Genomic DNA, 12,467 nt, shown 5'->3' on the forward strand with positions numbered 1-12,467 from the left:
TTTTCTGTGGTGTTTTAGTTATATAAGTCCCTGGTATTTCTCCAATTTAAGAGACTAAGGTCAATCATCAAAGTTTGTTTCCAGTAGTGGTTTTGTACCTGTATAAGGACTTCATTGCATTAACAACTTGTCTTTGGAATCAATGAAAGGCTACCATTGACTTCAATGGGCATTGCTTTGGGACACTGGGCATGAAATACAGCCATATAATCACCTCTTCTAAAAAAAACCTTAAAATGTGTTACTCAGACCCTATTTCTGCTGCACAGTCTTCCAAATAGCATTGTAAAATCTTGCATCGGTGCTAGTAGTACCTGTATGCATTTGCTAACGCATACATGAACAGAAGTACTGATATACTGCCATAATATACTCTAAAAGTAGCAATAACTCTGCTATTCATAACAACTGAGGAACAAAGTTGAAACCTTCAGGTAGCCTTAATGTTAACATGGTACAGAGAACACTAATAACATCAATTGATTTAACATTAAGGGAAACTCAAAAGGACAAGAAAATGTTCAATCATACATTCACTTAAACCATTACAGCTTCCAAAAGCACTCAATTGATTTTCTTGAGAAAATCATTCCTGAGAAATTATTTTCTTTTCTCACAGGGAAACTCACCTCAATACAGAAGTAATACAGAAACCCTCGGTAACAAAAAGCCCCTCTTGCCTGCACAGGACACTAGTGGCAGAGCAGATTTCTCCATCCATTCTGTGCAGAGCTCTCTCTTGGACATTCACTTGGGCACATACCTCTTCAGCTTATTGCCAGCAGTCTGAGCAGCCTCGTGCCCCCTCTCAGGTCAACTTTCAGTGGAGAACAACCAGGTCACTGTCCCCAGAGGGACTCGGAAAGGAACTGTGCAGTCTGGCACCCCCAGGTGACCCTGAGCCAAAGGACAGAACAGTTCTTTCACATGGGGACAAATTTCTTAACCAAACGGTCTCCCAGTTTTCAGGGTAACCTTTTCAGGTTGACAGATGGGAAGGGTGACACACTACAGACACCTTTGACTTCCAGAAGTAAAGCTGGAGCACATCAGACTCCATATCAGTGGGTATATTATCATCCCAAGACCCACACACACGGTTTCTTTTGTAGGAGATCACAACACCATGTCAGAAAGGTATGTCAGCATCAAAGGAAGTTTCTGGGTGATTTTTGAAACATTTTAGCTCTGTAGTAAGAACAGGATCTCATTTTCTCTTTTCTTTCCTTGCAGGTATTCAGAAAACCAATAATTATCTTTCCAAGCTAATTGGGTCATCATTCTAGAACAGCAAAAAACGTCACGTGACTTTCTATGGATAAAAATGATACTGATTCACCCATGTCAGCAGCTGAGAATATATACACACTTCTAAACATTCATAAATCTGCAGGAGTTTGGGAAAAGCATACAATAAAAGGAACAGAAAGCCAAGATTCTCTTTTTTGAAGTAGAGGTAAAGGACACTACTAAGGCGATTTAGGAGCAGCCGCCTCCTCCAGCCGCTGTAGGCCAGGGACCTCCTGCTCGGCTGCTGGAGCCCAGCCCAGAGACACAGGGTCTCTGCCCATGCTGAGGGATGTGTCTGCCGCTTTCCCGTTTGCAGGTTCAACCAGCGGTGAAGCTGAGCACGTGTCTCAGAGACACACAGAAACACAGAGAGGACACTGACATGGCGGGTCACACAGACTGCCACAGATGAGGCACTGCCTTCAACAGCACCCATGTACAGGACTCACGTAAAACACGGCACAGTCCCCTCCTTCTCCTCTTCGGCTGGCAGAGCCAGAAGGTCACACTAGTGACAGCGTGGACACACACACACAGAGTCTAGATTCACAAGCACACACGCATTTGCGAATCCCCCCCTCAAATACCAGCACAGCCCATCTCTCCATCCAAGCACCCTGACCTGATCCCAGCCCCTTTCACCCACACTCGCCTCATGCATGCCAGTCCCCCCAGCAGCTGGTTTTGAGACATAGCCCAGTGGCTGGTGGCCAAGACCCCCACCCACTCCAGTATCTGGCACTGAGACCCCACTTACTCCAGCAGCGGACACCACAGGCCAGGGGCACCTACATCCCGGCTCGGACTCCAGCTGCTGGCCCAGTACCCAGTCACACCAGTCCCCCCAGGGAGCTGGCACTTAGTCCTTGCACCAGTCACAGATGGGACAGAGGGTAAGCTTACACATAAAGACAGTCAAGAAAGGATTTAATGAGAAGACAGGACAGTGTGTGGTGACCGGGTACAGGGCTCAGCCAGACAAGTGTACCGACTGGCCCCGTTTTACATGTGAACGGCACCTTTTATACCCCTTTCCGTCTACCCCCTCTTTGTTCCTCCCTGATCCCTTTTCCCTAAACCTTGCTTCATCATTTGACATAGCCCCACAGACCCCCCTCCAACATCCTGGACCCCCAGGTTTGCATCCTTATCAGTTGCAAAGTCCAAGTTTGCCTGCCATTTCTTGATAGCCCATCAATTAGTGCGACTGACCAGGTTTATTTCTAATTATTGCCGTTGTTAACATTAAACGGTCAGGTTTGGTGTCTGTGTGTTTGCCTGCCTCCCTTTCCTTATTGGCAAGGTCCTCAGATAACCTTCCTGAAAAAGAAACATTCCTACACTTCGCATACCCTTATCGGTGAGTGCGACTGAGCAGGCTTGTCCTCGTCACCACCTCCCTTCTCGTGGTTTGTCCCTCAGGTTTGTCCCTCAGGTTTGTCTCTCCATGTTCTTGTGTACGGCTCCTTTCACCACACCCTCAGAGGAGCAGAGACTCCTTCCATACACCCTTACAGAGACTTCCACTAACTGAAAAGATCAGTAGTTTTGAAAGGAAGACTGAGGTTTGTGAGTTCTCATCATTTCTGAAATTCATGGTATATATTCATTCCCACATGTGATTCTCAGATTTCTTTTTTTCTCTTTTGCAGTGAGGTTTGAAAAGGTGTGCTGCAAAATCCTTTGTGCTATGACTACAGAAAAATATTATTAAACTAGCAATATATCTGCTTGAGTGAGAGAAAGCGAAGGGAAAATGTTTACCAATGTTACTGCAGGTAAATTTATATTGTAAAATATTATAGAGTAGTCTGCATAGAAGTAATGAAAATGTCAATTAGTGCAAACCTTTATGGAACCATCACTTACTATTTAATTCACTGCTTTGTTTTTCCAGTTCTCATTGATTAAGATTAGTGTACCAGCATGGAAAAACTGTATGTATTTCTCTTTGTCTTAAGTGATAAAGCAAAGGAATGCATTCATGATCAATATTTTGTTTGATCTTCTGAAAAGCTATTTCCAGATGAATTCTAGGCATGACTGGAGAATTGAAAACTGCAAAGATGTAGATTTCCATTCTAGTTTCTTGTAACACTTATGGGGTTTTTCTACACAGTTTTGAGATGCAAACCTGAATTTCAACATTTAAGGAAACTCCGATGCACAAGCTTTATAACTAAAGAAGTTTAATCTCTTATTTTTAAAGTTCTAACACAAGAAGGATCTTCAAATATGTCCCATATAGTACTATTTAAAAATCACTGAAAATCGTTTTTTCCTCTTACATGTAGTAGTAAATATATAATGATAATTTGTCTTTTTTTAAATATCACCTAATAAATTATATTCTTTCTTTGCTATGCATACTTTTCTTGCTTAACTTGAAAAGGAACAAAACATTTTATTACAGAAAAACATCTGAATCCTGACTAATCATATTTTCTCTACTAATCTGTTTTAAAATTAAAGTGCAGGCAAATATTGTGTTGTCTAAACTAGGCTACTAGAAGGCTGCATCATTATTACAATGTTTGCACAAGGCATCTCTTCCATAGCCTCACATCAGAAGATAGTATCTGTAAGATAATAACAGGACACATCCTGGGTTTAGTTCTGCACCTTTAGTAGGAAGTAAAATGAATTGATGGGTAAATATGTGAGGGTAAAGTCGCTGCCTGGGCTGACTCGGGTGCATTAGGGTAGATGGGGCAGATAGGTGCGGTCTGTAAAGCACTGGTCCCTGAATTTCACAGGGACCTGTGCAGCGCTACCATTTCCTTTTGTGCCTATTTATTTTGACCATGGGTTTTTTGAGTCACTCCTGACTAAGCAATCACCAACCCAGAAAAAAAAGCCAAACACTTGTTTAGGAATACAAAACTTTCTGCAGAGATGAGAGGGGGTTTTGTGGGTTTTGGTTTTTGTTTTTTTTCCTAATAGCTTGGTCTTTGCCCACAGACAGAAATAAAGAATTGTGCAGTGTCAACACCTATGCTTTTGCTAAACAGATTTGACAAAAGGTCCATAATTAGACATGGCAGTGGTGTACCCTCTGACATTGCTTATACAACAGTTCCAGCCTCTGGTGAAGTACAAAGGGAACAGATCAAAGAAAGTGGATGGGCCTGTGCACTTTTTATAAAATCCCCTCTGAAACAGAATAACGAGGCTAGAGGGGCCATTGGTTTGACCTCGTAGGGTCTCTCTTATGTTTTTATGACTTAATCTCTTCAGTACAGATATGATCCTACACAAAGAAAGCCCCAAAATCTTCTATAACCAACAGTGCTTTTTACATGTTACAGAATAATTCTTCACAGAGATACCTGACCTAGTTTGTTTAAAATCAGTCCAGCTTTAGGACTTCTTAGCCTGGCTGAACAGTTGGTTACTATTTTTCAGTTCTAAACCAGCTCAGTGATCACTCAGCTCTGCACAGCTGTGCACAGTGCTGCGCCAAGAGCCATCAAAGATAACTATTGAGGAAACAGTAACCATTGAACAGTACCTGGCGAATGTTTTTGCCAACAACATTGCTCAAAACCAACTAATCTACGCTAGCATGCACAACGCTTATTCCTACTGAGTCTGAAGAAAAAACATCAAACAGAACTATTGAGTTATTCTGACCAATATATGGTCTTTGTTTTTCTAAAAGGCACCGTAAAGGCCACCTGGGTTTCACAGTGCTGTAAGAAAAGTTAACTGGCTACACTTGCAGGTTTTAAGGATATTGTTTCTGGCCTTGACATGATTCATTGTCAAATCTTTCACAACAGGGTAATGGAAACTAGTATATAATGATTATAATGTATAACAGACACCTTAATTTCAAATAAAGACAAGGTAGGAAGAAATTTCTTCATTTCTCAGAACTTGAATAGGCAATGTTGTATATTTAGAAAACCACATTGACAGAAAATAGGTGACCTAAATTAGACAGGTTTGCATGAACTGCTCATCTACAATGTCATAATTCCTTCCACCTTTCTGAGCAGACACACACATTTTCTGGACATGGGTATACACGTGGATGTGTAAATACTGCTGGCACTTGACAAAATCTGACCTTTCAGAGTTCTGTAAACCATCTCCTTTTGTGTTCAGTGTATTTTTGCTTATTTAAGAAATGAGCAGAAATGAAGACAAAGTTTGAGATATGCTTGAAGACAGCACTGGAATGCTCAACCACAACTAAAAAAGTGATTAAATTCATGGTCTTTTTGTAGTATTCAAACATTTAAATTCAAGAGAGGCACTCCAAAACATGGCTCTCCAAAACATTCCAAACTTTGGGTTCTTCCAATGCTATGAACACAAGGTCAAAAAAGGTCAAAAGCATGATTTTCTAGCTTTGCAATACACGCCTTGTCTCACAGGGCTGTTTTGCATGGTCTTAAAAGTATCAGTCTTATGATCTTTCTCTATGTTGTGTGTGTGTACATGTGCACGCACACACGAAAGCATGTACATAAACTACATCAGTTGAATTTCAAATGAGTTCACATACAGCCATTTTGATGATTTATAATAAATACATATTTTGGTGACAAAGAAACCTTTTCTACCAAAAACTGTATGAGAATAGCTTTTGTACTTAATGTAACAGGATCCAATAATGCGAGAACAACCTACTACTACTTTGTGTAGTCGTGTTAGCAGTGAACAGTTTTTACAAGTTCATTTCAGTACAAGGGTTACTGCTGATTCTGGTGGTGTCCTCGGGAGTTTGTACTGTAATAGAGAGAGGAATTATGAGAGCGAGAGAGAGGGAGCACACAGAAGCCACAATGGATTACATTCAGTTTTGCGAGGTGTTCAGCGGAACCTAAGGTTTCACTTTAAAAAGAGCCTCTAGACATTTTGGCTCTAAACACTACTTTGAAAAATGACCCACATGAACCAAAGAAACCCCGTAAGCCTGACTTTGCAGAAAGTCTGAAACAGGTCAGCCCGGGGAACGCTTTATTGTTCATGTATAGTAACTCAGATTCAGTCAATGCAGGAAATAGTTAAAGCTGAGTCAGGTCACAGAAGGTGAAGGAATTATGGAGATTGACAAAAATAACCTACAAGTCACTTCTTCTTTCAAAGGGTTGTTTAAAAAGCTCATTGTGGAATTGACTGGTGAGGTTTCATTGATTAGGTCTGGGGCTCAGTTTCCACCAGCTGGGAAATACATACATAAGAAATCTGTCTGAAATAAGGAATGTTTCGGAAACTGGCGAAAGTTAAAAGTAACTGCTGTGATCTTCTTTGACCTAATCTACTAGGAATTTGTGTAGATTTACTTCCTTCAGCACAGCAGTCTTGTGTCGATAACGCTGGCATGAAGGTATGGAATGAAGTTGACTTTCAATAAACAGCCAACAGGTCTGTCAGGATGGCAGGTGAGAGCCCCCTCTAAGGACACTCTACCTTTCTTCTAGAAAAAAAGAATTCATGTCACTCCAACAGTGAGGGAGTTTTTTAATTTTTTTTTCATTAAAATTAACTGTACAGCTGGGCTATATTTGTTGTCCATAACAATTTGCACTATGTCATTTTCTTGTTTAGTTAAAACAACTGGCAGTAATAAAATAAGGGCAGGTGAATGTGTTACTATGGTTCCTGTTTATAGTGCAGAATAACAGGCACAGAAAGAGCAGAGACAGGAAGGTCATGCTCCTTGCAAAGGAAATTTATATCTTTTAATTCAGATTTTGGTGTCAGTCAAATTGCTTTTCTGATCATCCTTTGCTGGACATGCAAGTTAAATTATGTGACTGTATCTCTAATTGCATCTTTTGCGTTTCTTTTTCTAAATATTACATGTCTAAACACAGAAAGAAGTGCATTCTGAAGTCATGGGATGCAGCAGATACAACCTCACTCAAAATTCCTTAGAAATGAAAAATCTGTCTGGCTCGTGGTTTTGACTGCTACCTGTGATGCAGAGAGAAGAAGAGCACCAAGTGTTCTTACAGTTGCTAATTTATCTTTATCATTAGCATAGTCTGAGTCTGCTTTTAGTCAGACACTAAGTAAAAGAACATTTTTGTCGTAAGAGATTTATTTCCACGTGAAGTGAAAGTTCACTGTGTGACTACAGTTTGCTAGATGAATGCTTCCACTCCTCGGCTGCCTTGTCCCACCTATCCCAGGTAGGGCCAGGAGAACAGCCCTGTCTCCAGAGACACTATGCACAATCCCTTCACATCCCTCCACCTGACAGGTTGTTGTTAGTATAAGGAGTACTGCAGGTGCTAGAAAAGATCAACAATAAGAAGATGCTTTACTGGTAAATATAAAAATGAAGGGCCTTGTTTCCTCAGTCTGTCCAAAACAGCCTTCATGGTAGCAGGTGTGCATTTCTTGGATGTATTTAATCTTATGCAGCACACATTTGGACAGCAATGCTGCAGCAGGCAGAACCCAAGCCACGGATTTACCTTTTTTTCCCCTTCCCCTATTCACACAGGTTGTTAATGACTTCATCTGAGTCATTCACACTGGAAGAGATCACTCAATCCAAAGGAAGGAGGCAAGAGAAACTTATTTTTAACAAGATACCATGCACAAATAGGAAGTGTTTGACTTTTGGCATAAGTTAGTTATATAACATAAATATAAATATATCAGCAAAATATAAATAAAGTCTCCCTTCAGCTTTAGCATACAATTTCTACCAATAAACTTTGGTCTGAGGAAAGCAACACAGTAAAAAAATCTTGTTCCTTCTCAGTTCTGCTTGAACATTCTGATAGCCAAGGATACACAAAAATTCCCTTTCTTTTAAATAGTATTTCATTTTTGTTTTCCCCAGGCTGGAGATATTGCACACCCTTTCTGCCCTTTCATCCAGTTATTGATCTACCTTATCAGTACCACCTCAGTCATATTGTACGGAGTCAAAGAGAATTCCAGGAAGAAAAACTGTTATCTAAATAAGGACAAGGAAGAAAAGTTTCTTACTTTCCTTCATTCTTTTTTTTACCAAGGGAAATTCAAAAAGGCCTTTCTTGCTGCAAAAAATCATGTTTTCTTCCCAAGCTTCCTACAAGTCACACCATGAATTAAGTCTCGTTCCCAGAACAGTTTAGCCAGTTTGTCTTAATCTAGTAAGATGGAGATATAGCCCAGAAATAAGCTAAAATTCCCATCGTCTCTGCAGATACACAGAAGCTAGTTGGAGCTAGGAAATGTGCATTAAACTAGCTCAGAGACTGTTGATCAGCTGTGCCTGGCAAATACTGCAAAGCCTAAACAAGACACTGCAAATATATGGTATATATGCATTTTGGCAGGTGACCATGTGATCTAAGTCTTCCATTCTTTGTCAGTTCTGTGCTGGGACCATAAAGGACTGGTATAAAGGATGCAAGGATGCAATAAAAACTTCTCCTGTTTCCACAAATGTCTATATCAGGGCCATGAGCAACTGGCCAACACCAAAGGGGAGAGATAATTAAAATCAAAATGGAAAGGTGAAAGAAGTTTAAATTTAAAGTTTGGGCAGAGAATATGATTAAAACATTGAATTTTAATTAAAGAGATATTAGAACAACTTTTTTCACCCTCATTCTTTTACTTTAGGGAAAACAAGGGTTAGTTCTTTAAAACATCATTACTGTTGCTCTTATTGTTTCACTAGGATAACAGAGGTGTGAAATGCAGAGGGTGTATGAAAGAGAATTCTTGGAGGAAATTGTAGCAAGGAATATTCCAGTTGGATACAAGGCAAAAAAGTCTTCACCATGAGGGTGAAAAGCTCAACTGGAAATGCTCAACTAAGCAAATGGGTCTAACTTTATTTTGGCCATGACTGAGTTGGGACAACTGCTTCAAATGTCCTTCAGAGGTCCTTTCCAACCTGACTTGGTCTATGGTTATATGTGTGTGGCCCGACAGCAGACAGTCTTGTATACATATGAAGATCACTAAAGCCAAGTGTCTTAGAAGAAAATCTGAGAAAAGACAACATGTTTAGCCAGATTAGTTTTGGTACGAAACTAAAAACTCATTTTGGAGGAATGACTTCATCTGAGAGCTGTAAAAGCTCTCTATTTCCTCCTCTCCAGTGTTCTAACAATCTATAAAGAAAAATCTTTTGCCAAAACTCAGCCTTTATTAATAAAGGGAGAAAGGTATATAAAGAGAGTAAAATAAAATAAAATCGATTCTGTAACAAGAGAAAACCAGAGGTTATGCAACAATGCACTTTGGCAAACTTAACTTTGTATTTGATGATTTGGTATAGAAAGGTAAGAGGGACCTTAAGAGCTAAGACTTTGTTGTATAACTGCAAAATTACTTTCAAAGTATTAACAGCAAGCAGAAATCTTAGACGACTTGTAATAAAACTAGTTCTTGAAAGAGAGCAAAGGCCAAGCTGAGTTGAATTAGAGCCTACCACCATTTCTCAAGTGGTTCAGAAAATGCCTTCCCTGCAGATTAATTTCTGCAATTGGAAGAATTCTTTTGAACATGACCATTGAAAGGGTTGTCTGCCTGAATACAGAAATAGAAACAGCTGGTCAGACTCTGGAAATTAAGGTCTTCAGGTTAGAGAGGAATCTTACAGTTGCCCCAAAATGCCTCTAGCACAAATCCTACAGTTGATAAAAGACTGGCATAATCATATCTGAGCCAATTCTCCTAGCCCTTGGCGGTACAGTGGGCAGATCAGATCGGAGACGATGTTTCAGGTCCAAATGAGATTTAACTGTAAAGCTGCAACATCATCCCTCTAAAGTCAACATTAATTCTGAGACTAATAATGAACGCCATTTCTGCTGTCTCATTCCACACCAGTAATTTTTGCCAAAACATACCTCTGGAACTGCAGTCAGACCTATTTCGGCAAACGCTGCCTCTCACTGCAACACACGTAAGTAACTCTGCATCCCAGGCTGCATCAGACCTTACTCATCCTCACTAGGGAGCCAAGTAACTGATTCTGTGTGATTTCTGCTCTAGTTCAGAATATTAAATAAGACAGGACATGTTTTGAAGGGGCAGAAAAACATGGGCTGCATAATTAAACTCTGTGAAAGTTTAACAAATTCAATTCGTACTCCCTTGCTATATCCACTCTTTTGCCCTTTGCAATACTTACTCCAGTTAAGTTTGTCCTGAGGGTAGAGATTTGCCTCCAAAGAAGAAACAAATAATGTAGAGGAAACCATAAAAAACTTATCTGTTAGAGACTTACGCATCATTTGTAAGAAGACGTAAAGGTGTGAAGGTAGCTTCCTGAAACTCTGATTAATTGATAACTTTGCAGCTGGTTAGGCTGAACACTGTTTGGGGCAGGGGTCATATCTTTTCACTCTCTGGGAAGCATCTGACACACATGTACTGTTATACAAATAAAAATAATAAACAATCACAGTGGTAACCAACCTAATATTCCCAGATGCTTCTTTAACAGGTGATTAGGGTACATCAGAGAGTGAAATGATTTAAACCAAAACCTTCAACACCCTGCCTTTTGTAATTGATTTTCTTGTGACCACAGTGTGTTTTCCTTGCACACACCAGCTAGCACTATCACCAGTAGGACCACTGGAGGCTGAGCATGGCAGGGTACTACTCGGCAAGAGAAGAGTCTATAACCGCCTGTCCCAAACCCATTTAACCTAACAGAAAAGAGACTGCGGTGTGCATTACGTGTGTTACTCACGGTTCAGCTTCGATGCTCTGGTCAGCAGCTATGTAGTTGGCGGGGATGTAGCCCTGGAGCTTGCGGCCAGGACAGACTGACCCTGTAGGCAGGAAGAGCCTAGCGTACCACCAGCCCTCATGGGATGCATCCAGCACTTCAAGCCTGTCCCCGGCTCGGAAGCTCAAGTCCTCCTCAGTACGAGCCTCATAGTCGAAGAGTGCCACAAATCTGCAAATATTCACCAGATGCTGGCCAGGCAGTGGAGGTAAAGGCTTTTCTTTTACCTTACTGTCTCCATCTTTCTGTCCTGCTTGGAAGTCATGCCTTACCACGGCAAGGTTGGCGAAGACTTGGCTGACTTTCTCATCCTGCTCACCATCTCTCCCCGAGAATAAGCATGGGATGTAGGGCTCCAAACAGGCGCAGTGCTTCTGACAAAAGTTTCCCATCCTGTTTCCTTGTGCCTTCCTCTGCTTCTGCTTTTCTTTCTCTTTTCCCAGTCGCGTACCCTTAGACCAATTTTTGCACCATTAACATATTAGCTTTTTGTAGGATTTCTTCTCCCCCTCCTCCTTTGGCACAGAATGAAACAACTCTTGGCACAGCTGGAAACTCCTCTCCGAGCCCCACTGAGAGCTCATTACAGGCAGCTCCTGGATCGGGACTGAAACCTGAGTATTCAAGTGCCGGAGCACATGTGGAAGGAATTTCTCACTTCCTCTTCAGAACAGGAAAGCAACACAACTGCTGTGCTGGGCTGAGCTCTGGGAACAACAGGGAGTGTGGAGCCTCTTCTCCCACAGCAAAACAATAAAGTCAGAACATCTAAGCAAGGGAGGCTTCTCAATTCTTCCTGCTTGGGATGGGTGTTTTCTTATCTCAGAAGAGGTCCTGTCATATGATCAGTGGTGAAGGTCTGTGAAGTCTGCCTTGGTAATGATTAACCAAGCTGACCTGCCTATTTCCTCAGCAGTCTCTGACGTGGACAGCTTGAATATTTCTTTTTGTTTCCTGGTTTGCGCTGGTTTCAGTTCCCAGTGGGAAGCCTTTGCTCGCTGGAGGCCAGCGGACGCCCTCACCTGGAGTGCACCTGCGGCTTCTGCTCTCGCGCACACCCGGGGGCTTTCCCCAGCCAAGCGCCCGCCCTTCAAACCAGTCCTCTGGCTTTTTTTTTTTTATTGAGCTGCGTTTGGCACTTCTTACAAGGAAAATTAAATATATGGGGCTTACAGAAATACAGCAAGAGATTTTAATTCATTCCTTATTCTGCATTTTAAGGAAACAAAGGCATTAGCCAAAAAAATTGCTCTAGGTGGTTGACTAATTATATCAACCACATATAAAAATAATGGCTGTCTTCCAGTCACCACGTAAGCCGATGAAACTACATTGGCCAGTATATTCCCACTTCTAAAGCACCTACAACCTGTCATACAGACCAAGCACGGGTGTCTGGGTACTCCTGTGGCAAAGCAGCCTGGAGAGCCGACTGCCACATCCCAGCAGTGCAGCCCAAGCTTTCTAACAG

General features: G+C 41.3%; 1 protein-coding gene across 1 annotated transcript in view; it reads right to left on the reverse strand.

Annotated features, from left to right (window-relative positions):
• Positions 1–12,036, reverse strand: part of FRK (fyn related Src family tyrosine kinase) — a 54,786-nt gene extending 42,750 nt beyond the window's left edge. Inside the window, exon 1 of the mRNA XM_052781320.1 lies at positions 10,958–12,036. Within this exon, the coding sequence (XP_052637280.1) occupies positions 10,958–11,388 (431 nt within the window). The 5' untranslated portion in view covers positions 11,389–12,036. The remainder of the gene's footprint in view (positions 1–10,957) is intronic.
• Between the last annotated feature and the right edge of the window lie 431 nt (positions 12,037–12,467).

The sequence above is a fragment of the Harpia harpyja genome, chromosome 3, assembly GCF_026419915.1.
Source record: "Harpia harpyja isolate bHarHar1 chromosome 3, bHarHar1 primary haplotype, whole genome shotgun sequence".
Classification (NCBI taxonomy): domain Eukaryota; kingdom Metazoa; phylum Chordata; class Aves; order Accipitriformes; family Accipitridae; genus Harpia; species Harpia harpyja.